This window comes from Anolis carolinensis, unplaced genomic scaffold, assembly GCF_035594765.1.
Source record: "Anolis carolinensis isolate JA03-04 unplaced genomic scaffold, rAnoCar3.1.pri scaffold_9, whole genome shotgun sequence".
NCBI lineage: Eukaryota > Metazoa > Chordata > Lepidosauria > Squamata > Dactyloidae > Anolis > Anolis carolinensis.
Window position 1 is genome coordinate 26049038 of NW_026943820.1, and position 27314 is coordinate 26076351.

The 27314-nt window shown below is 38.1% G+C and overlaps 1 protein-coding gene across 2 annotated transcripts in view; it reads left to right on the forward strand.

The window, feature by feature from the left end:
- The window catches only part of necab2 (N-terminal EF-hand calcium binding protein 2), a 199692-nt gene that overhangs the window by 166365 nt on the left and 6013 nt on the right, over positions 1-27314 (forward strand). For both annotated transcript variants that reach the window (XM_062961520.1, XM_062961519.1), the window contains 5 exons: positions 3469-3605; positions 13422-13540; positions 15168-15247; positions 22452-22508; positions 24218-24330. In XM_062961520.1, coding sequence (XP_062817590.1) covers positions 3469-3605; positions 13422-13540; positions 15168-15247; positions 22452-22508; positions 24218-24330 — 506 coding nt within the window. The remainder of the gene's footprint in view (positions 1-3468; positions 3606-13421; positions 13541-15167; positions 15248-22451; positions 22509-24217; positions 24331-27314) is intronic.

Consider the following 27314-nt stretch of genomic DNA (forward strand, 5'->3'; position numbering starts at 1 on the left):
CCAATTCCTTTTTGCTGAACAGCTTTCACCGTCTCTATAAATCTGGGAGATAAGACAGAGGCTTTGCCTTTCCGTTTATTCCAGCTGTCATCCAGGAAACATATAAAAAAAATTCTTTTTTTTTTTTAAATAATTTTATTGAGTTTCCAAATAATATATTCAGTGAGTCAATGAAAGTACAAGTGCAGTGGGCAAACAAAAGGGGGAAAGGGAAAGAAAGGGAAGAAACAAAGGAAAAGAAGGTAGTCCAAAACCACAATGAAAAAAAGAAAGGAAAAAAAAAATTGTAAAATGAAATAAAAAGAACAAAAAATAAAATTTGTCACTTCCATCTTTTACACAGATACCTGAAGTAATTACAGTCCATAATCCATTTCTTTAACCTCTATTCCTATTGTCTAAGTCAATATCAGCCTATTCTCTATCTTTCCTCATTGACGATTCCTTTTCTTTAAGGGTTAAATTATCACCCTCATTTGTCTCTCCCTCAAATACTTTTTTATCGCATCCCAGTTTGTTTGTTTTTTCGGAATGCCGTAGTTATTTTTTAGTAAATATGTCAATTTGTCCATATTCATTATTTCCAAAACCTTATTTAGCCAACAGCTCAATTTCGGGGTTTCTTTCTTTTTCCAGTAGCTGGCATATACTATTCTTGCCGCCGTAGTGAGATAACTGAAAAGGATTTCTTTATTTTTGTCACTTTTTATGTCTAGCATCCCCAAGAGAAAATATTTGGGATTCAGTTCTATATTAATTTGCAACATCTTTTGTATTTCTTGCTGAATTTTCTTCCAATAGCTTTTCGCCTCCTTGCAAGTCCACCAGCAGTGGAAAAAGGTTCCCACTTGGTCCTTGCATTTCCAGCACTTATTTGAATTTTTATTATTAAAATTTGCTATTCTTTGGGGAGTCAAATGCCAGCGATGAAACATTTTAATCCAGTTTTCTTTCAATTCTATTGCATAGGTGAGTTTTAATCTGGGGTTCCAGGCCTTTTCCCATTCCCCTATTAAACAGGAATAACACTTTCAAACCAGGAAGATAAAATGTTTCAGATTTTGTTACATCGTGGTATTCTGCATTTCCTGCCTGAGCTAGAAGGCCCCTTGCAAGGTCAAATCGTTGCCAATTCCTTTTTGCTGAACAGCTTTCACCGTCTCTATAAATCTGGGAGATAAGACAGAGGCTTTGCCTTTCCGTTTATTCCAGCTGTCATCCAGGAAACATATAAAAAAAATTCTGTTGTGTACTTGTGGCAAGAGCAAATTCAATTATCAAGGTGTTGATGCATTTGAGATTTGATGCCCTGGAGACTCTATCTTTATTGAAGCGTGGGATCTAGTGTTTTGATTTTTCTGTGCTGCGTAAGAAAGGATTTAAGTGCCTCTGTAAAAGGAATGGGGTTGGAAGGGTTACATTGACCTTCCGCACGCTCTTGTTGCATGACACTCTTATTGTGGAGGAATTCATCTTTGTTAAATTTTCCTATAGAGAAAAGAAAGCCATCTTTATTGTTTTCCTACTATGGTTAAAACATGCCATTGCCCACTTTGAGGCCCCTGCTACACTGCCATATAAAAGCCAGATTATCTGCTTTGAACTGGATTACATGACAGTGTAGACTCATATAATACATTTATTTATTTATTTATTTATTTACAGTATTTATATTCCGCCCTTCTCACCCCGAAGGGGACTCAGGGCGGATTACAATGCACACATATATGGCAAACATTCAATGCCAACAGACAAACAACATTCAGTTTTAGACAGACACAGAGGCATTTTAACATCTTTCCAGCTTCACGATTCCGGCCACAGGGGGAGCTGTTGCTTCACCGTCCATTGGTGGCTGTTCTTCCTCTTCTTTTCCTCGTGAGCAGTTTTATGGTGTTGTAGATTAGTTAAATTAGCCTCCCGCATAAAGCGTACCTAAATTTTCCCTACTTGACAGATGCAACTGTCTTTTGGGGCTGCTAGGTCAACAGCAAGTCGGGGCTATTTTTTTTTTAATGGTCGGAGGCTTAACCCGACCCGGGCTTCGAACTCATGACCCCTCGGTCAGTAGTGATTTATAGCAGCTGGTTACTAGCCAGCTGCGCCACAGCCCGGCCTCCATTTCTAGGTCATGTCACCAGCATGACTTCATGGAACACTGTTTACCTTCCCGCCGAGGCAGTACCTATTGATGTACTCACATTGGCATGTTTTCAAACTGCTAAGTTGGCCGAAGCTGGAACTAACAGCGGGAGCTCACCCCATCCCGCGGAATCGAACTGCCAACCTTCTGGTCAGCAAGTTTAGCAGCTTAGCACCCACTGTGTCACCCTATTAATGGGCCGAGCTGTGGCGCAGCTGGCTAGTAACCAGCTGCAATAAATCACTACTGACCGAGAGGTCATGAGTTCAAAGCCCGGGTCGGGTTAAGCCCCTGACCATTAAATAGCCCGGCTTGCTGTTGACCTATGCAGCCCCGAAAGACAGTTGCATCTGTCAAGTAGGGAAATTTAGGTACGCTTTATGCTGGAGGCTAATTTAACTAATTTACAACACCATAAAACTGCCAGCAAAACACGAGGAAAGGAATGAGGAAGTACAGCCACTAGTGGACAGTGAAGCAACAGCTCCCCCTGTGGCCGGAATCGTGAAGCTGGAAAAATGTTAAATGCCTCTGTGTCTGTCTATACTGTATGTTGTTTGTCTGTTGGCATTGAACGTTTGCCATATATGTGTTCATTGTAATCTGCCCTGAGTCCCCTTCAGGGTGAGAAGGGCGGAATATAAATACTGTAAATAAAAATTAATTAATTAATTAATATCTTTTCCTAACTTGACCACTGTGTGATGTTGCTCTGCTTATGCATCCCAGTTTTCATGCGTGAAATGTTGGAAGATAGGGATATGTGATAGATATATGCGGCAGAGCTGTAGCAAATGCATTTCCAGAGTGCAGAAACACCTCTTTTTGGTATGCATGAAATTAACTCACCTCGAGCCAAACCATCTGGTGCAGCAATTCCCCAAAGGCACAGTTTGTACATCAGTTGCCTGCTGGGGAAGAAACTGCTTTGGAACAAATGAATAAGTCCTATTTAAACCCCAGTTTAACCATTTTAATCACATCATAACATTTGTTCTTATTGTTAATTATTGTAATTATTCTCGTCTGCCGTGTCGGCAGTGCAGACACAGAATTTAAAGCAGGTTCAGGGCCCCCAATGGTCTACAGCTGAGACAGAGAGAGACATGGGGGGCAATGTAGTTGTGTGCTGACTCAGTTGTTGCCAACACAAGCCAATATGTAGAACACAATACGTGTAGAGCATTTCTAATCTGGAAATCTGAAATCCTCCAAAGGATCTCAGCCATAGGATCTCCAGTGACCTTGGAGGTGTCTACGGACAACTTGCAGTCAACTTGGAGGATATTTTTAAAAATAGGGTTTTTTTCCCCTTTTCTTCCCAGGTGTACGAGAGGGGAACCAACGTGGACCAGTTTGTGACCCGCTTCCTGCTGAAGGAGACGGCCAGCCAGATCCAGTCCTTGCTCAGCTCCGTGGAAAGCGCCGTCGATGCGATTGATGAGCAAACAAGTCAGATAAGGTTGGCTTATATATTTTTTCTCTCTCCTTGTTTTTGATCCATCCCAGATTAAATGCAAACTGCTTGGCAACTTGCTTTTTCTAACTTGTGTTTTGGAGTTTTCAAACTTGGAGCAGGACATACTCTTCCGCAGAGGGCTGCTATGAACTGCTAGAAAGTTGTGACTTATTTCATAGAATAATAGAGTTAGAAGAGACCACAGGGGCCATCTAGTTCAACCCACTGCCATGTAGGAAAAGCACAATCAATTTACCATAAATACTCGAGTATAAGCCAAGTTTTCCAGCCCTTTTTTTAGGACTGAAAAAGCTCCCCTTGGATTATACTCGGGTGAGGGTCCTGGTTGGCTTATATTCAGGTTGGCTTATACTCGAGTATATATGGTACATTTATTAATTTTCTCTAATATTATTGGTATTATTACATTTATTATCTTACTCTATTACTTATTATTATTATAATTTATTATTTTACTCTATTATTATTGTTACTGTTACATTTATTTTACTCTATTTTTATTATGATTAATACATTTATTATCACACTCTGATATTATTAGTGTTATTACATTTATTATTGTACTCTGTTATTATCATTAAAAGGATACATATGCAAATTTACAATGAAGAAGATGAGAATAATGATTTAACCAGAGTTGGACAGTCTTATCTTAAATTACAGTTTTATGTAAATATTCAAAAACATGTAACCTACCGATGCCCCAATTAATGTAATTTTATGGCTATCTATTTTTATTTTTGAAATTTAGCGCTATCGGCTTATATTTGAGTCAATGTTTTCCCAGTTTTGGGGAGGGGAAAAATTAGGTGCCTTGGCTTATATTCGGGTCGGCTTATAGGTAAAGGTAAAGTTTTCCCCTGACGTTAAGTCCAGTCGTGACCAACTCTGGGAGTTAGTGCTCATCTCCATTTTTAGCCAAAGAGCCGGCGTTGTCCATAGACATCTCCAGGTCATGTGGCCGGCATGACTGCATGGAGTGCCGTTACCTTCCCGCTGGAGCGGTACCTATTGATCTACTTACATTTTGGCTTATACTCGAGTATATATGGTAATTGGTTTGTCCTCAGTAGAGCAAACTCCCAAATCAATGGCAATCTAGGAAATCAGCCCTAATTCAAATTCCACTGATACATTCCACAAATTCCACTGCTATCAAGAAAAGAGCACATTTCCTGAAAGAAGAATCAGGAAAATAAGATTTTGTCGGCAAACAGATGGTCAGCTGCCTGTCCTCCCATCCTTTTTGCCTTGTTTTTATTTATGTTGCACTTTGAAAATGTTTCACCGATCCACTGATTTTTGGGATTTTTTTAAAGCTAGAGTGCCACTCAGCCCCATTAACCCCCATTAACTGAAAAAATCCAGTGGCTGTGATTAATATCGGCTAAGGCTTTGGCTGCCCCCCGCCAGACCTGTTTTCATGGTTTCAGCAGCCAAAACGCCCGAATCCCCTAAATACGGTACACCAAAACGATATCATGCACACCCCTAGAATCTATGAGTAAATATTTTATTTTTATATATGGGAAAAGGCAATCCTCTAGGTGACCTGGACCCAAACAATGTAGGGATCTAGACATCAAAACCATCACTTCATATTTTGCTTAGAAAACAATCGGCACATGAGAAAGTCCATCTCTTAACATTATTAAAAACTAAAATAAAACATAAGCACCTATCATTGTCGAACACACATTTGAGTGCCTCCAGTGTTAGCCTTTTATATTTGACCTGCTGATTCCAAAAATTTCCCCCTTTCAGCTCAATTTTTTAACATACAGAACATATGAAATATACCAGTAGCCATCTGCTCATCCATCGAAAATGATGATAACAGTTACGGGTTTGCAATTTTTTCCTCCGTCACTGTAAGTCGTATCAAATTCGTTAAATTCATACATACGAGGTGATATTCGACATGTGGTTGTGGCCCACACCAAAAATGTAAGAATCAAAACTTACCCAATACTTTTTCCTTTGCATTTTGTAAACTTTGGAAGCCTCCCAAACTTAGTTTTATTTTAAGGGCAAGCAGGCAAAGCAAAGCCAAAAAGGCTGCCATTCCTCTTTATTAATTAATGGCCTCTTGCCATTAGGAGAGGAAAGCAGCCGGGGAAAAAGCAGAGTTTGCTGGGAAAGAGACTGAGAAAGCACAGAATTCTGGGGTGTAGTTTAGGAAGGTGAGAAGCCGGCCCTAAACTACATTTCCCAGAATTCTGCTCTGCATTAGAAAGCCCCAGTCAGGAGAGGGCAGCCAGCCAGAGTTCCAATAAATTGTCGAGTCTGGGTGCCACAAATAGAGAAAGATAATGAGATCTAAAGAAGAAAGGAGAGCTATTCAAATTTCCAACTTGACCTTCTGATTCCGCTCCTTTTTTGCGAGGCCCTGAGATAAGATGGTCAAAAGTCTTTCCAGAATTTCGCTTCCTTTCCTGATCGACTGTTGCTGCCACTTTCCATTTATTGCTTCAACCTCCGGTCACCAATGTATATTCATGAGAATTTCCCAAGAGAGTTGTTTGGATCCCGCTGCATTGCAGGTCGATACAATGCACCAGCTTCCCTCCCTCTCCTTTCCGGCCTTTCCGCACAGCGGTTTTGTGTTGAGCAATTGCACTGTTGCCAGAACCATAATTTGGAGAAAGGAAAAGGAATCTGCCTACTAAGCCTGGATAAGCAATATCAAAGCAAAGTGCATCACTCTCTCTGTGTGCATCTCCATTTGGCTCCGTTTCAAGGTGGGGAAGATGCTGACTTCAGGACGGTAATTCTTCGCTAATTTTGTTTTCAAAGGAAGCCGCGAGTGGTTTTTGCAATTTTCTTCCCGCTGAGAGAAAGTCTTCAAAAGCTCGGCAGTTTTCAAAGCAATTGGGGGTTTATTCTAAGTGAAATTCGTGTCGTTTTCTTACAAAGAAAACTGCAAGATCGATACAGGGAGCAATATTTTGGCCAGGAATATTATTCCTAATGCAGCAGAAAATATTTTTTTGCACCGAAAGATTATTTTCTATATAGGAATATTATGAAATTCTAATAATAATAATAATAATAATAATAATAATAATAATAATAATAATGATAATAAGCCGCTATCAGGACCTCAAGATTGAACTTCAAAGACTCTGGCAGAAACCAGTACAGGTGGTCCCGGTGGTGATGGGCACATTGGGTGCCGTGCCAAAAGATCTCAGCCGGCATTTGGAAACAATAGACATTGACAAAATTATGATCTGCCAACTGCAAAAGGCCACCCTGCTGGGATCTGCACGCATCATCCGAAAATACAGCACACAGTCCTAGACACTTGGGAAGTGTTCGACTTGTGATTTTGTGATATGAAATCTAGCATATCTATATTGTTTGCTCTGTCATAATAAAATAATAATAATAATAATTGCACAGACAGACTACAAACAGAGGCACAACTATGTGGCCCAAATGATTCATTGGAACTTATGCCTCAACTACCACCTCCCAGCAGCAAAGAACTGGTGGGATCACAAACCTGCAAAAGTATTGGAAAATAATATAAACTCCTCAAAGCAGAGCATGACAAAAAATCAGTACAAGAAAGCCGCACTACAAACTAGAGCTGACAACGGGCACAACAAAACATTGCATGGAAAGTTCCTTGACAAAATTGAAGGAAAAGCTGATAAGGAGAAGACCTGGCTGTGGCTCACAAATGGGACCCTGAAGAAGTAGACAGAAGGCCTGATCCTTGCAGCCCAGGAGCAAGCCATCAGGACAAAGGCAATCAAGGCCAAGATCGAAAAATCACCTGATGACCCAAAATGCAGACTGTGCAAGGAAGCTGACGAAACCATTGATCATCTCCTCAGCTGCTGTAAGAAAATCGCACAGACAGACTACAAACAGAGGCACAACTATGTGGCCCAAATGATTCATTGGAACTTATGCCTCAAGTACCACCTCCCAGCAGCAAAGAACTGGTGGGATCACAAACCTGCAAAAGTATTGGAAAATGAGCACGCAAAGATACTGTGGGACTTCCGAATCCAGACTGAGAAAGTTCTGGAACACAACACACCAGACATCACAGTTGTGGAAAAGAAAAAGGTGTGGATCACTGATGTTGTCATCCCAGGTGACAGTCGCATTGACGAAAAACAATAGGAAAGACTCAGCCGCTATCAGGATCTCAAGATTGAACTTCAAAGACTCTGGCAGAAACCAGTGCAGGTGGTCCCAGTGGTGATGGGCACATTGGGTGCCGTGCCAAAAGATCTCAGCCGGCATTTGGAAACAATGGACATTGACAAAATCACGATCTGCCAACTGCAAAAGGCCACCCAACTGGGATCTGCACGCATCATCCGAAAATACATCACACAGTCCTAGACACTTGGGAAGTGTTTGACTTGTGATTTTGTGATACGAAATCCAGAATATCTATCTTGTTTGCTGTGTCATAATAATAATAATAATAATAATAATAATAATAATAATAATAATAATAATAATAATTTTTGTTTTTATACCCCACCCCATCTCCCTGAAGGGACTCGGGGCGGCTTACATGGGGCCAAGCCCGAACATCAACAATATAAAACCAAAGCAATAAAATAAATGAATCAACAACCACAATAAAACAAGTCATAAAATCACATACAAATATAATGATAAAATCTAGGGTTGGCTCCAAAATATACTGGGCCAAAAGTGCATTTAAGTCAGTATTATTTCCCCTATGGATTGCTCTTCAAGAAATAGTTGTGCCAAAATATTTGATTGTAGTGAATTGAGGCAAGTTATCATCCAGACAAAACATGGAAGAAGGGAAAAGTTTCCAAATGGCAAAGAGGTCAAGAAAAACTGCATTCCTTGGTGGTTCCCAACCTGTGGTCCGTGGACCACCAGTGGTCCCCAAGAACTAAAATATGTTCAATGTTACTACACCATTGCAACGAGAGCGACGGGTCTCGCAAAACCAAAAGCAACAAAAGCCAAAGCAACAGGGATATCAGGAGGGGAGAAAAAGCACAATAACAAGCCTCCTGACTGCTGCTTCTCCTCTTCCTCCCTCCCCATGAGTGGAGCCATTCCATTTGGTGCCTGGAAATAGTCTCCTTGGTGTCTTTGTTTTAGACCTGTTCCTGGGGTTATTTGGGGTGCTGATTGAAAACATTGCATTGGATATAGACCACCTCGGCTCTAGATTAATAAATGTGGTTTTTTGTGAGTGAGCAGATGGTGACTACAGGATGGCAAATGTTCACAAACTAGAGTTGATGTGGTTTATAAGAACTGCTGTCTTATATAGTAAACATATTCTATGTAAAGCTGGATTAGACTTGGAGGAAGGAGGTGTGAAAATTGGAGGAAGGATCATTAAGGTACGTAGATGACACCATACTTCTAGCAGAAAGTAGCAAAGGCTTGAATCAATTACTGGAGTCGAGAAAGAAAGTGCAAAAGAAAGCTTACAGTTGAACATGAAGAAAACAAAAATAATAGATGGGTTATTTAGCTTATAATCGGGTCAAGGTCAAGCCGGCAACGGAGCCTGGAAGCTGTTGCTTGCAATTTATGATATATTTATCTCTCATCTTACCCTCCCTTGTCAGTGTTTACTTTTCCAAAGCCTCCCTCGCTCTTAACCAAGGGAATATTTTGAGAAGGGAAAGAAGTCCTTGCAAGTCAGGAAGAAGAATATATATATACCGATTAATCTTATAAAAGCATTTCCCCCTGAAATATTTGTTAATCTCTGCTACAGATATATAGGCATTTTCTCCTGCAAGCCTTTGCAATCCCTATATTTGTATCTATCTATCTATATACATTAATTTTATATATGAATTTCCCCCTCATATGTTTGCAAGTCTTTGCAAATCCTATAAACATATAGATATCTAGAGATTTCAATGTACCTGTCTATCTGTATCTATGTGTATACATTATTTTATATATACATTTTTGCCTCATATGTTTGCAAGTCTTTGCAAATCCTATGCAGATATAATTATCTATATAGAGAGAGATGTCTAGATAGATATACAGTAGAGTCTCATTTATCCAACCCTCGCTTATCCAACGTTCTGGATTATCCAACGCATTTTTATAGTCAATGTTTTCAATAAATCGTGATATTTTGGTGCTAAATTCGTAAATACAGTAATTACAGCATAACATTACTGCATATTGAACTACTTTTTCTGTCAAATTTGTTGTATAACATGATGTTTTGTTGCTTAATTTGTAAAATCATAACCTAATTTGATGTTTAATAGGCTTTTCCTTAATCCCTCCTTATTATCCAACATATTTGCTTATCCAACATTCTGCCGGCCCGTTTATGTTGGATAAATGAGACTCTACTGTATATGAATATAGATATGTAGGGCTTGCAAATATTGCAGGGGAAATGCATACACACAGAGAGAGATTTCTAGAAAGATATAAACATAAATATATAGGGCTTGCAAATATTGCTGGAGGGAAATGCACATATATATTGAGTGGATTTGGAAATGTTTCAGGGGGAAATGCATATGTGAAATTAGTATATATAATTATAGATCTATATCTAGCTCTGCATTGTTTATATAGGCACTAGCTGTGCCCAGCCACGCGTTGCTGTGGCAAAGTGGTGGTGGTATTGGTTAAAATTGTTGTGTGATTTTATTGGTATTTTTAATTAATTTTATTGTAAGTTATCTTTTTACTTATTATATTTTATTATTTTCTTGTATTATTTTTAGTTATTTTCTGTTATTATAGTATTTTATTGTATTAATTTTTTTAGTGTTTTTTATTATTTTTTATTGGGTTGCTAGGAGACCAAGTTGGAGGAGCTTAGCCTTCTAACTGGCAGCAATTGGATAAAAGCAATTATTCCTCTCTCTCTAATTAGGACTTTATTTTTCTTTTCTTTTTGTTGTATTAACCTAGAGGCGTGGATGATGGGTTGTGTTGTCAAATTTCGAGGTTGGGGGGCCTGTAGTTTTGTGGGTCGCCGTGATGCCATCACTCTTTTATATATATATAGATTGAATGTTTGACTGTTACTATGTTGGAAGCCAGCCTGAGTCCCCAGGAGGAGATAGGACAGGGTACAAATGAAGTTGTTGTTGTTATTATTATTGTTATGTTATTGTTAATACCATATTGTTTTTGTTGACCCTATTTTTCCACTTACAGAGCTAGTTTACTGTTTTTCTTTGAAATATGGTAAATATTGAAAAACCTTTAACCTACTGATACTTCAATATAATTTCGTTGGGATCTATTTTCATTTTGAAATTTACCAGTAGCTGCTGCATTTTCCATCCCCGGCTTATACTCAAGTCAATAAGTTTCCCCAGTTTTCGGTGGTAAAATTAGGTGCCTCGGCTTATATTAGGGTCGGCTTATACTCGAATATATACGGGAATTTGCTATTATTGAACATCACGGATAGCAACAGGGTCTTCTGCAGTGTGAAATCCAAGCACATCCTATTGCTGCGCTTTCATCCTTTTATTCTTCCTCTTTGTGAACTTGCCCAACAGATACATTTCTCATCTTCCTTGCATAAATCGTCCGTGGGCGTCAAGGCAGCCAATTTATCCCAGTGACAAGAATAGAAACTGTTCCCTTCACAATGAATGGCAGGTTATGGGCCCGCGTCTAGGCTGTCTCTCCGAAATTGGGAGCTGGTTACTAGATCCGTGTGATCAATGAAAAAAATGTTTCTAAACTTACTATTAAAATTGTTTCCATTAAATTGACCATTAAATATCCTAGCTCGTTGTTTACCTAAGCTATCCGAAAGACAGTTGCATCTGTCGAGGAGGAAATTTAGGTACCGCTTTATGCGGGGAGGCTAATTTAACTAATTTAGGTAAAGGTTTCCCCTGACGTTAAGTCCAGTTGTGTCCGACTCTTGGTGTTGGTTCTCATCTCCATTTCTTTTTTAATTTTTTTAATTGAAGTTTATTATTAAAAAGAAAAAAGAAAAACAAGCAAACATGTAACATAAGTGAAGGACGTACAGACATACTATTGTGCAAAAAAGTAACAAACAACAAACATAGATTACATATACAAATGTGTGTGTGTCTGTATTTGTGTGAATGTCTGAGGAAGAAATAAATAAATTAACCTTAAAGGGGGGGGGAGGGAGAAAAGGAAGAAAAAGAGTAAAAATTGAAGCCTAAATCATCCCAACAGACACAACATCTATGCACCAACAATACAATTACATTAAAATTGACTTCCTTCTATTGTGCGGTGCTTTGAAAATTAAATAAGGAGAAAATAAGCAATTAGGTAAACAAGGGTACAATGGATATAAGATTAATTCTCATCTCCATTTCTAAGCCAAAGAGCCGGCGTTGTCCACAGACACCTCCAAGGTCATGTGGCCGGCATGACTGCATGGAACGCCGTTACCTTCCCGCCGGAGCGGTACCTATTGATCTACTCACATTGCAATGTGTTCAAACTGCTAGGTTGGCAGAAGCTGGAGCTAATAGCAGGTGCTCACTCCGCTCCTGGGATTTGAACCTGGGACCTTTCGGTCTGCAAGTTCAGCAGCTCAGCGCTTTAACACACTGAGCCACCGGAGGCTCCTTTAACTAATTTAAAGGTAAAGGTTTCCCCTGACGTTAAGTCCAGTCATGTCTGACTCTGGGGGTTGGTGTTCATCTCCATTTCTAAGCCGAAGAGCCGGAGTTGTCCGTAGACACCTCCAAGGTCATGTGGCTGGCATGACTGCATAGAACACCATTACCTTTCCGCCGGAGCGGTACCTATTGATCTACTCACATTGCAATGTGTTCGAACTGCTAGGTTGGCAGAAGCTAGAGCTAACAGCGGATGCTCACTCCACTCCCCGGATTCAAACCTGGGACCTTTCGGTCTGCAAGTTCAGCAGCTCAGCGCTTTAACACACTGAGCCACCGTAGGCTCCTTTAACTAATTTACGTCACCTATTTATGGTACCTATTAATCTACTCAAATTTGCATATTTTCGAACTGCTAGGTTGGCAGAAGCTGGAGCTAATAGCGGGCGCTCACTCCGCTCCCCGGATTCGAACCTGGGACCTTTCGGTCTGCAAGTTCAGCAGCTCAGCGCTTTAACACACTGAGCCACCGTAGGCTCCTTTAACTAATTTACGTCACCTATTTATGGTACCTATTAATCTACTCAAATTTGCATATTTTCGAACTGCTAGGTTGGCAGAAGCTGGAGCTAATAGCGGGCGCTCACTCCGCTCCCCGGATTCGAACCTGGGACCTTTCGGTCTGCAAGTTCAGCAGCTCAGCGCTTTAACACACTGAGCCACCGGAGGGTCCTTTAAGTAATTTACGTCACCATAAAAATGTCCAGCAGCGTACAGAATAATGAGGAAGTACTCTATCAAGGACTCGGTGTCACAGTGGATGATGAAGCAGCAGCTCCCCCTGTGGCCGGAATCAAGCATACCTTCATGAAGCCGGAAGCTGGAAAATGTTAAATTGCTTCTGTTTCTCCATCTGTGTGTACATTGTGATCCGCCCTGAGTCCCCTTTGTTGCGAGAAGGGCAGAATAAAAATACGGTAAATAAATAGATAAATAAATAAACTCCCGTGCTTCCATAGCATTGAGCCAAGTGGTGTCAAACTGCATTAGCTTTACAAAGTCCGTCTGATGGATCTGCAATAGGAAATAAACGTGCTATGGCGTTGGTAGTTGCTTTTAACGGGCCAAAGGAAATTCCGTTTTGCTGCAGGCCGTGCAAATTCGTAAATCGTACGAACCGGAAATGCTTATGTGTGTTGAATTGTCTGCCCTTCTCCATCCGCAGGAACCTCCACAGCAAGTCCAGCCACAGCGCCGTGGACACGTGGTACGACAACCCTGTGCCGACTTACCCCCCGAACAACAGAATCCTGACCAAAGAGTGCAGGAAAAGTTTCCAAACTGGTAAGTGCCGTTACATATAGTTGGAAAGCAGTTTGGGTTAGAGTTGGTTCTTTGCTAAAAGTCCGGGGTGATCATTGATCAATAGAGAAATTAGACTTGATGGACAGGTTTGATCAGTGGAAACTAATACTCTGAGCAAATGAAATCCTCCCAGAAAAAGATGATGATGGTTTCAATCTTAGAAGGGAATGGCAAGCTTCTAGTTAGTTGAGCATTTTCTTTTTTCCTTTTTGCACCAGTGGTTTTGTTGTCTGTTTGCAACTCTATATTTGCCTTTGCTTTTCTCCCTGCTATGTTTCTACATTGGGCTAAATATCCTAAAGCAGGCATGGGCAAACTTCAGCCCTCCAGGTGTTTTGGACTTCTACTCCCACAATTCCTAACAGCCGGTAGGAATGACCCAAATACAGGAAAAAATACAAGTATTAATAAATAGAGTAAAATAATAAATGCAATAATAATAATTTCCGAATCCAGACTGACAAAGTTCTGGAACACAACACACCAGACATCACAGTTGTGGAAAAGAAAAAGGTTTGGATCATTGATGTTGCCATCCCAGGTGACAGTCGCATTGACGAAAAACAACAGGAAAAACTCAGCCGCTCTCAGGACCTCAAAATTGAACTTCAAAGACTCTGGCAGAAACCAGTGCAGGTGGTCCCGGTGGTGATAGGCACATTGGGTGCCGTGCCAAAAGATCTCAGCCGGCATTTGGAAACAATAGACATTGACAAAATTATGATCTGCCAGCTGCAAAAGGCCACCCTGCTGGGATCTGCGCGCATCATCCGAAAATACATCACAGAGTCCTAGACACTTGGGAAGTGTTCGACTTGTGATTTTGTGATATGAAATCCAGCATATCTATCTTGTTTGCTGTGTCATAATAAAATAATAATAATAATAATAATAATAATAATAATAATAATAATAAAATACATCACACAGTCCTAGACACTTGGGAAGTGTTCGACTTGTGATTTTGTGATATGAAATCCAGCATATCTATTTTTTTTGCTGTGTCATAATAAAATGATGATAATAATAATAATAATAATAATAATAATAATAATAATAATAATTAAAAAAATACATCACACAGTCCTAGACACTTGGGAAGTGTTCGACTTGTGATTTTGTGGTGTGAAGTCCAGCATATCTATCTTGTTTGTGTGTCATAATAAAATGATAATAATAATAATAATAATAATAATAATAAAATACATCACACAGTCCTAGACACTTGGGAAGTGTTCGACTTGTGATTTTGTGGTGTGAAGTCCAGCATATCTATCTTGTTTGTGTGTCATAATAAAATGATAATAATAATAATAATAATAATAATAATAATAATAATAATAATAAAAAAATACATCACAGAGTCCTAGACACTTGGGAAGTGTTCGACTTGTGATTTTGTGAAATGAAATCCAGCATATCTATCTGGATAAGATTTAAGAACACAAAGATCTTCAGTCTCCAAATAAGTCTCAGGAGGACGGTCAGATGCCATTAAAGCTATTTCCCTATTGTCCGTTCTAGCAAATCCTGTTGTATTTCATCCTACTTGGGGTCCTTGTTCTGGTGTTATTTTCATTCCCCATAATTGCATTTCTCTTTGCAGTGTCTTCAGACACCAAGGAGGAAGGCTTGGAAGCCCAGATCAACCGGTTAGCAGAACTGATTGGAAGGCTGGAAAACAAGGTGGGTGCAGCAAAGTGGATTTAATGGAGTACCTATTTATCTATTAAAGAAGTGGCTGAAATCTGATTAATAACTCATTCTGGAGATACAGATGGCCTCTGCTTTGTTTTGTAAAAATTTGGAGCGGTCCCGTTACGATTAGTAATTCTAATCTCCAAAGCTTCATAACTGTTTTGTTAAGATTTGTTCCATTAGAGATGATGGGGAAAACTTCAAGGCTCGTTTCTCCATTTTTATGGCTTTCTGGATTAAACTTGTCCCACTTGTAGGCAACATTTGTAACTTTAAGCATGCAAAGTTTCAGAATGTTTCGATCATCCACTGAGTTTTAGGAAATTTTTCAAGTTTCTACAAATAATTTTTAAAAGCTAACAACAGGTATCCCCTTGAATTTTTGCACAATGGGACAACATAAGCAAGGCGTCGATCATGCAAAGCTGCAAAAATATTCATTCATCTACTGATTTTTAGGAATCTGTTGAAATAAGCACTCGCTTATCCAACGTTCTGGATTATCCAACGCATTTTTGTAGTCGATATTTTCAATAAATTGCGATATTTTGGTGCTAAATTCGTAAATACAGTAATTACTACATAGCATTATTTCATATTGAACTACTTTGTCTGTCAAATTTGTTGTATAACATGATGTTTTGGTGCTTAATGTGTAAAATCATAATCTAATTTGATGTTTAATAGGCTTTTCCTTAATCCCTCATTATCACACATATTTGCTTATCCAACGTTCTGCCGGCCCGTTTATGTTGGATAAGTGAGACTCTACTGTATATGAATATAGATATGTAGGGCTTGCAAATATTGCCGGGGAAATGCACACACACACACACACAGAGATTTCTAGATAGATATAAACATAAATATATAGGGCTTGCAAATATTGCTGGAGGTCAATGCACATATATATTGAGTGGATTTGCAAACGTTTCAGGGGGAAATGCATATGTGAAATTAGTATCTATAATTATAGATCTACATCTAGCTCTGCATTATTTATATTTGTTACATAACATGATGTTTTGGTGCTTAATTTGTAAAATCATAATCTAATTTGATGTTTAATAGGCTTTTCCTTAATCCCTCATTATCACACATATTTGCTTATCCAACGTTCTGCCGGCCCGTTTATGTTGGATAAGTGAGACTCTACTGTATATATATACATTATTTAACCTACTAATGCCTCAATTAATGTAATTTTATTGGTATCTATTTTTATTTTGAAATTTACCAGTAGCTGCTTCATTTCCCACCCTCGGCTTATACTCGGGTCAATAAGTTATCCCAGTTTTTTGTGGTAAAATTAGGTGCCTCTGCTTATATTCGGGTCGGCTTATACTCGAGTATGTACGGTACTTTCCATTCCAAGGAATGGGACGTATGTTACATTTCTTCAGGTCTTCCTTCTCCCAACAATCGTCGCGTGGCCATTCATATCATTTCCGCCTTAAGAGATAGTAATTAATTTTTAATTAAGTTTCATAAATTTAACAGCATGGTCTTAATTTATTTTTCCGAATTAGCATAATTCATTAATGCACAGCCTTGCAGCATTACAATACTTGCGCCTAGCTGCAAAAAGGTTTCAATGCAAGTCCTGTGGAAATGGAAGCATACTTGCTTTAGAATATGCATAATGAAAAGGAGAGGAAAGCCGGATTGTGTAGCGAAGCGAAGTGCCAAACAAGACTGGGCATTAATGGAAGGGAAATGAAATGATAGTCTGAATAAATAATGGATGTCACAGAAGAAACCGTGGCCTTGGATTCCGTTAAGCGAGAGGAAGGCTAAAAACAATAGCTAGAACAGAAAGCCATAGAAATAACAAGATGCAAAAAACAGTAACAGGCAAACATGCAATGCCTACATAAACAATGCAGAGCTAGATATAGATCTATAATTATATATACTAATTTCACATATGCATTTCCCTCTGAAACATTTGCAAATCCTCTCTCTATATATGTGCATTTCCCTCCTGCAATATTTGCAAACCCTATATATTTATATCTATCTAGAAATTTGTGTGTGTGTGTGTGTGTGCATTCCCCTTGCAATATTTGCAAGTCCTATATTCATATATATCTATCTAGACATCTCTCTATATACAGATAATTATATCTGTATAGGATTTGCAAAGACTTGCAAACATGTGAGGGGAAAATTCATATATAAAATAATGTATACACATAGATACAGATATACAGGTACAGTAGAGTCTCACTTATCCAACATTCGCTTATCCAACGTTCTGGATAATCCAATGCATTTTTGTAGTCAATGTTTTCAATATATTGTGATATTTTAGTGCTAAATTTGTAAATACAGTAATTACAACATAACCTTACTGCGTATTGAACTACTTTTTCTATCAAATTTGTTGTATAACATGAAGTTTTGGTGCTTAATTTGTAAAATCATAACCTAATTTGATGTTTAATAGGCTTTTTCTTAATCCCTCCTTATTATCCAAGATATTCGCTTATCCAAGCTTCTGCCGGCCCGTTTAGCTTGGATAAGTGAGACTCTACTGTATATATCTAGACATCTCTCTATATATAGATAATTATATCTGTATAGGATTTGCAAAGACTTGCAAACATGTGAGGGGAAAATTCATATATAAAATAATGTATACACATAGATATAGATAAACAGGTACATGAAAATCTCTAAGACCCGAAAATTTCTCAAATTTTGTTACATAATGTATTTCAACCCAAACGCATGGATAGCATGGCCTACACAAAGGTATGCCATAAATAGGATGGCAACCATGGTGTGCTTTATGTACTTGGGAGTCATGTTGTGATGCCTGTACCAAACACTTTCCCTCCCCAGGATCTTCAAATATAGTTTCATTGTTGTAAATAGGGTTACTCCATTGTAAACCATATAAACAACCAGATAGATAGATAGATAGATACAGTAGAGTCTCGTTTATCCAACCTTTGTTTATCCAACATTCTGGATTATCCAACACAGTCTGCCTCCCTCCCCCCCCCCCAGATCCACAGCTGTTTCTCTAGGCAGCAAGGACTGAACTTTTTACGGATTTAGCTTCCGACAACGTTGTTACTAGAAGTTCATTTTATGCAATTCTATCTTTATTTGTAGTCAATTTGTTAGTAGTAGTCAATGTTTTCAATGCATTGCAATGTTTTGGTGCTAAATTCGTAAATACCGTAATTACTACATAACGTTACTGTGCATTGAACTGCTTTTTCTGTCGATTTGTTGTAAAATGATGTTTTGATGCTTAATTTGTAAAATCATAATGCAATTTGATATTTAATAGGCTTTTCCTTAATCCCTCCTTATTGTCCAACATTTTCGCTTATCCAGCGGTCTGCCAGCCTGTTTATGTTGGATAAGTGAGACTCTAGATAGATAGATGGATAGACAGATGGATGGATAGATGGATAGATAAATAGATAGACAGACAGACAGACAGATCTGCCAGCCCGTTTATGTTGGATAAGTGAGACTCTACGATAGATAGATAAATAGATAGATAGATAGATAGATAGATAGATAGATAGATAGATAGATAGAGATAGATAGATAGATAGATAGATAGATAGATAGATAGATAGATAGATAGATAGACAGACAGACAGACAGACAGATAGATCTGCCAGCCCGTTTATGTTGGATAAGTGAGACTCTACGATAGATAGATAAATAGATAGATAGATAGATAGATGATAGATAGATAGATAGAGATAGATAGATAGACAGACAGACAGACAGATAGATCTGCCAGCCCGTTTATGTTGGATAAGTGAGACTCTACCATTTATGTTGGATAAGCTACCTCTCCCATTTTGATATATTTTGCTCTTTGGCCCAGATCCTTGTTTTACTCTTCTGCTTTTAATATTTTATGCTATATGTTGATTACTATGATGGTTTTATTGATATTGATGTTTTACTGTTGGAACAATTGTTTTATCATTTTATTGTTGTATGTTTTCGGGCTTGGTCCCCATGTCAGCTGCTCCGAGTCCCCATTGGGGAGATGGGGCGGGGTATAAAAATAAAGTTATTATTATTATTATTATTATTATTATTATTATTATTATTATTATTATTATAAGTGAGACTCTACGATCGATAGATAGATAGATAGATAGATAGATAGATAGATAGATAGATAGATAGAAAGATAGATAGATAGATCTCCCAGCCCGTTTATGTTGGATAAGTGAGACTCTACGATAGATAAATAGATAGATAGATGATAGATAGATAGATAGATAGATAGATAGAGATAGATAGACAGACAGACAGACAGACAGACAGACAGATCTGCCAGCCCGTTTATGTTGGATAAGTGAGACTCTACCATTTATGTTGGATAAGCTACCTCTCCCATTTTGATATATTTTGCACTTTGGCCCAGATCCTTGTTTTACTCTTCTGCTTTTAATATTTTATGCTATATGTTGATTACTATGATGGTTTTATTGATATTGATGTTTTACTGTTGGAACAATTGTTTTATCATTTTATTGTTGTATGTTTTCGGGCTTGGTCCCCATGTAAGCTGCTCCGAGTCCCCATTGGGGAGATGGGGCGGGGTATAAAAATAAAGTTGTTGTTGTTGTTATTATTATTATTATTATTATTATTATTATTATTAGTGAGACTCTACAATAGATAGATAGATAGATAGATAGATAGATAGATAGATAGATAGACAGACAGACAGACAGACAGATAGATCTGCCAGCCCGTTTATGTTTGATAAGTGAGACTCTACGATCGATAGATAGATAGGGTTGTTGTATGTCTTTCGGGCTGTGTGGCCATGTTCCAGAAGCATTCTCTCCTGACGTTTCGCCCACATCTATGGCAGGCATCCTCAGAGGTTGTGAGGATGCCTCTGAGGATGCCTGCCATAGATGTGGGTGAAACGTCAGGAGAGAATGCTTCTGGAACATGGCCACACAGCCCGAAAGACATACAACAACCCTGTGATCCCGGCCATGAAAGCCTTCGACAACAGATAGATAGATAGATAGATAGATAGATAGATAGATAGATAGATAGATAGATAGATAGATATAGATAGATCTTGCAAGTGCATCCTCTTATTGCAAAAACTCCCTTGTCGGTTGAGGGAGAATCATAATCTGGAGTCTCACATTTATTCCCTTTTGTGTTGTCATAACAACTCAGGAAGGGGGGCATTTTTTTTTTTGAAAAAAAACGATAATCCTGACAATATTTTTAGAAACTTGTTGTCACAGCAACATAGTGTGTTGGATTTAAAATAAAAATAAAAATAAAGAAACCAGTGGGTTTTGTGGCATATTTACATTTCCAGGTGACACCAAATGGAGCAAGGAAATAAGTAGCGAGTTATTGCCCTGGAGGAAAAGTGACTTTCGCAAATTGGAGTGCGGAGTCAAAACTAAAAGAATAAATGTCCAAAGGGATAGCAAGGTACTATTTGTAGGTTTAGCTTGAAGGATGTTGAGAGAAGGGGTCACGTTTAAATATGTAGAACAAATAGAAGTTGGGTGGCCATTAGGGGTGTGCAAATCTTCATTTGTAAATCATAAGTCGTATCTAATTTGTAAGTTTTGTATATACAGTAGAGTCTCACTTATCCAACATAAACGGGCCGGCAGAATGTTGGATAAGTGAATATCTTGGATAATAAGGAAGGATTAAGGAAAAGCCTATTAAACATCAAATTAGGTTATGATTTTACAAATTGAGCACCAAAACATCGTGTTATACAACAAATTGGACAGAAAAAGTAGTTCAATACGCAGTAATGCTATGTAGTAATTACTGTATTTACGACTTTAGTACCAAAACATCACAAACTATTGAAAACATTGACTACAGACTGTGTTGGATAATCTAGAGCAGGGGTCCTCAAACTTTTTAATTCGAGGGCCGGTCCACAATCCTTCAGACTGTTGAGGGGCCAAATTATCATTTGAAAAAAAAAACCGAACAAATTCCTATGCACATTGCACATATCTTATTTGTAGTGCAAAACAACAACAATAACAATGAAAGACCAATACAATATTTAAAAATGAAAATAATTTTAACCAACATAAACCTATCAGGATTTCAATAGGAAGTGTGGGCCTGCTTCTGTTTAAATTTTTATAATTGTGCATGTTTTTTGTCTATTGTTGTGTTTTAAATTGCTATTGTTTTTATTCGGGCTTGGCCCCATGTAAGCCGTCCTGAGTCCCCTTTGGGGAGATAGAGACGAAGTATAAAAATAAAGTTGTTGTTATTATTATTATTATTATTATTATTATTATTATGGCCAATGAGATAGTCAGATTAATTAGGATTGTTGTTGTGTGTCTTCAAGTCAATTCAGACTTTGGGCGAGCCTAAGTCCCAAATTATTTATTTAATTCATTTACTACATTTATTTACTACATTTATATCCCACCCTTCTCACCCCGAAGGGAACTCAGAGCAGCTGTATGTACATACAATATAGTATATTATTAGCATAGCACAATATTAGCATTATATATTACTATATTGAACTATACCACTATACTGTAATATTATATGTAATATATAACATATAATTAATATTATTATATTGTATAACATTATAATATTATTATCAATATCATATGTATATACAATATATTATATTATTAAAACTGATATAAAAATATTATATTATAAATGAGGGTGGGGGCCAGATAAATGACCTTGGAGGGCCGCATCCGGCCCCCGGGCCTTAGTCTGGGGACCCCTGATCTAGAAGGTTGGATAAGCCAATGTTGGATAAGTGAGACTCTACTGTACAAACAAATATTAAGAATGGGTTGTTGTACATTTTCTGGGATGTATGGCCATGTTCCAGAAGCGTTCTCTCCTGACGTTTCACCCACATCTATGGCAGGCATCCTCAGAGGTTGTGAGGTATATTGGAACTCCTCTTGATGCAGGCCAAAATCCCATTGGCTTTTTTTGCCGCCGCATGACATTGTTGGCTCATGTTCACCTCCAAGGTCTTTTTCACTCGTCCTGCTGTCGAGCCAGGCATTGTCTCCCATTCTGTATCTTTGCATTTTCTTTTTTTCTGCCTAAATGGAGTATCTTGCATTTGTCCCTGTTGAAGTTCATTGTGTTGGTTTTGGACAATTATCTCTTGACTTTTGAAAATGTCTTCCTTCCTTCCCAACAGACTCTTTGGTTCGATCTGCACCAGCGACTGTCAGACAGCGAAAACACAGCCTGCGCGGTGAGTATTCACAACACACTGGTGGTCGCAAAGATAACTCATTTGCATATGCAGATCTCAAGTATGGGAAGCTGCCCGTGTATGTATTCATCGCAAGCACCATCTGCTGCAAATATGGCTCGAAAGGTCATTGCATCTTTCTATCGGGCAAAGGAATGGTTTAATGAGCATTTCACTCTGAGGACTCTGAAGTTGTCCGTCGGAGGCCGTCTCCTTTTATCAACATGGATCACTTCCTAAACCCATATGGCCAAACTGCTATTTTTTCATGCCCATAGAAAATGAAGCAAGTAAGAAGTGTCACACTCGCAGCTCCAACTTTCTCTCCACTCCAAACTCCAGTCTGTTCTCTGGTCCAGTCTAGGCTCTGGCCAGTCTAGGAACTGGTATCTGGGCCTATAACCAATTGTCAGAGTAATTTGCAGCGCAGCAGTAGATGGAGTCAGTGGAACGCAGAACGAAGTGACATCAAGACTTTAGTAAAACTACCGTAGAGTCTCACTTATCCAACATAAACGGGCCGGCAGAACGTTGGATAATATTCGGATAACACTACTCAAATCAGAACTGAATGCAATCAGCAATAAACACACACACTTGTGTCTGGACACTCCCCAGTTCCAGCCACACATCAAGGACATCACGGTTTCTTAGCAATTAACTCTTTCCAGACTATAGTACACTCTGGATGATGCAATCAGTATGCAATACATGCAAGACACAAATTTCATTTAAACACTATCAATACACAAATCCCACATTAACAAGAAGTGTATCAGGATCTTGATTTATCTCTCCAGAATTGCGCAGACCTTTGGAAATGCTGAGATTTGTTTCCCAGTGTGTTGTTCATTATCAGATTTTTGAAAGAACCCAAATGTCTTAGATATTCTTCTCAGAGGCTTACCTGGGTTTTTTATATATATACAGTAGAGTCTCACTTATCCAACATAAACGGGCCGGCAGAATGTTGGATAAGCGAATATGTTGGATAACAAGGAGAGATTAAGGAGAAGCCTATTAAACATCAAATTAGGTTATGATTTTACAAATTAAGCACCAAAACATCATGTTATACAACAAATTTGACATAAAAAGTAGTTCAATACACAGTAATGCTATGTAGTAATTACTGTATTTACGAATTTAGCACCAAAATATCATGATATATTGAAAACATTGACTACAAAAATGCGTTGGATAATCCAGAACATTGGATAAGTGAGTGTTGGATAAGTGAGACTCTACTGTACAGTAATTACTACATAGCATGACTGCGTATTGAACTACTTTTTCTGTCAAATTTGTTGCATAACATGATGTTTTGGTGCTTCATTTGTAAAAACATAACCTAATTTGATGTTTAATAGGCGTTTCCTTAATCTCTCCTTACTATCCAACATATTCGCTTATCCAACGTTCTGCCGGCCCATTTACGTTGGATAAGCGAGACTCTACTGTACTAGATTTGCCTGGGCTATTTTTTAATAGCCATTGTTTGTTTTTGGATGTTATGAATGGACCCAGTAAAAACTGGTGCAGATGCCGAATGCTAGTTGCACTAATTAACTTCATGCTCTGCATATAGGAAAGATCCATGGATGTCGTGTTAAGACTTGAGTATGATGTAACTCTGAAACATATCCTTCTCGGCTGAACTCAAGCTCGATCTATATTAAGGATCTTCTGTTTTGCTTCTGCCTCCCCAGTATCTGCTTTTGGTACGAAATGAGATGACTGTTTCCCAGAAGCATTTGGGGGAGTTCTGCGGCTCCCTGAAACAGTACTTGAAGAACGTGGCAGGAGAACAGGACTGCTTTCAGTAAGTACAACATCCATAGGGTTGCAGTAAAAGAAGATACATTGATTATTATTATTATTTTAATATGACACAGCAAACAAGATAGACATGCTGGATTTCGTATCACAAAATCACAAGTCGAACACTTCCCAAGTGTCTAGGACTGTGTGATGTATTATTATTATTATTATTATTATTATTATTATTATTATTATTATTATTATTATTATTATTTTATGACACAGCAAACAAGATAGACATGCTGGATTTCGTATCACAAAATCACAAGTCGAACACTTCCCAAGTGTCTAGGACTGTGTGATGTATTATTATTATTATTATTATTATTATTATTATTATTATTATTATTTTATGACACAGCAAACTAGATAGATATGCTCAATTTCGTTTCACAAAACCACAAGTCGAACACTTCCCAAGTGTCTAGGACTGTGTGATGTATTATTATTATTATTATTATTATTATTATTATTATTATTATTTTATGACACAGCAAACTAGATAGATATGCTCAATTTCGTTTCACAAAACCACAAGTCGAACACTTCCCAAGTGTCTAGGACTGTGTGATGTATTATTATTATTATTATTATTATTATTATTATTATTATTATTTTATGACACAGCAAACTAGATAGATATGCTCAATTTCGTTTCACAAAACCACAAGTCGAACACTTCCCAAGTGTCTAGGACTGTGTGATGTATTATTATTATTATTATTATTATTATTATTATTATTTTATGACACAGCAAACTAGATAGATATGCTCAATTTCGTTTCACAAAACCACAAGTCGAACACTTCCCAAGTGTCTAGGACTGTGTGATGTATTATTATTATTATTATTATTATTATTATTATTATTATTATTATTATTATTATTTTATGACACAGCAAACTAGATAGATATGCTGGATTTCGTATCACAAAATCACAAGTCGAACACTTCCCAAGTGTCTAGGACTGTGTGATGTATTATTATTATTATTATTATTATTATTATTATTATTATTTTATGACACAGCAAACTAGATAGATATGCTCAATTTCGTTTCACAAAACCACAAGTCAAACACTTCCCAAGTGTCTAGGACTGTGTGATGTATTTTCGGATGATGCGTGCAGATTCCAGCAGGGTGGCCTTTTGCAGTTGGCAGATCGTAATTTTGTCAATGTCTATTGTTTCCAAATGCCGGCTGAGATCTTTTGGAACGGCACCCAGTGTGCCGATCACCAGCGGGACCACCTGCACTGGTTTCTGCCAGAGTCTTTGAAGTTCAATCTTGAGGTCCTGAGAGCGGCTGAGTTTTTCCTGTTGTTTTTCATCTATGCGACTGTCACCTGGGATGGCAACATCAATGATCCAAACCTTTTTCTTTTCCACAACTGTGATGTCTGGTGTGTTGTGTTCCAGAACTTGTCAGTCTGGATTCGGAAGTCCCACAGTATCTTTGCGTGCTCATTTTCCAATACTTTTGCAGGTTTGTGATCCCACCAGTTCTTTACAGCTGGGAGGTGGTACTTGAGGCATAAGTTCTAATGAATCATTTGGGCCACATAGTTGTGCCTCTGTTTGTAGTCTGTCTGTGCAATTTTCTTACAGCAGCTGCGGATATGATCAATGGTTTCGTCAGCTTCCTTGCACAGTCTGCATTTTGGGTCATCAGCTGATTTTTCGATCTTGGCCTTAATAATAATAATAATAATAATTATTATTATTATTATTATTATTATTATTATTATTATTATTATTATTATTATGCTTCCAGAATATGGCCATACAGCCCGGAAAACTCACAGCAACCCAGTGATTTTGTCCATGAAAGCTTTGTGTTGCTGTGAGTTTTCTGGGCTGTATGGCTATGTTCCAGAAGCATTCTCTCCTGACGTTTCACCCACATCTATGCTTCTGGAACATGGCTATGCAGTACAGAAAAAATCACAGCAACCTATGTGAAATTGCTTGAGACCTGATGAGATATTCATTGAAATAATATAGTAAAATTTGCTGGATGATGTCCCTCGCTTGTGCAGGGTTGCTGTGAGTTTTCTGGGCTGTATGGCCGGAAGCATTCTCTCCTGACGTTTCACCCACATCTATGGCAGGCATCATTCTTCCAACTTGGACTTCATTCCATAGATACATAAACCCCATTTGCCTGGATTCTGACAGACCTTACAACCTCTGAGGATGCTTGACATAGATGTGGATGAAATGTCAGGAGAGAATGCTCCTGGAACATGGCTATGCAGCGCGGAAAAAATCACAGCAACCTATGTGATTTTTGTTGAAAAAATGAGATATTTGTTGAAAAACTATAGTATTTGTTGAAAAACTATAGCAAACTGTGCTGCAGGACGTCCCTCCCACAAAAAAACTAAGTTTGTGTGGGGTTGCTCTGAGTTTTCTGGGCTGTATGGCCATGTTCCAGAAGCCTTCTCTCCTGACGTTTCACCCACATCTATGGCAGGCACTATTATTATTATTATTATTATTATTATTATTATTATTATTATTAAACTTTATTTGTACCCCGCTAGCATCTCCCGAAGGACTCGATGCGGCTTACAAGGCCAAGGCCTCAACACACAATATAACAATACAAACAAAGGCAAATTAAAAGAATTAAAACAGTATAAACCACATCATTCTCCCAATTTGGACTCCATTCCATAGATACATGAACCCCATTTTCCTAGATTCTGACAGACCTTACAACCTCTGAGGATGCTTGACATAGATGTGGATGAAACATCAGGAGAGAATGCTCCTGGAACATGGCCATACAGCCTGGAAAACTCACAGCAACCCAGTGATTCCAGCCATGAAAGCCTTTGTCAACACAAAGTTTGTGCAGTTTGATAAACTCTTCCAATGTTTTTATGATAGACCCCATTCCGAAATGACATTGATAACCCAGGAACAAAAATCGTGTTACGTAGTGTTATGTAAAATGTTGTCATACAGATAGACAAAAAC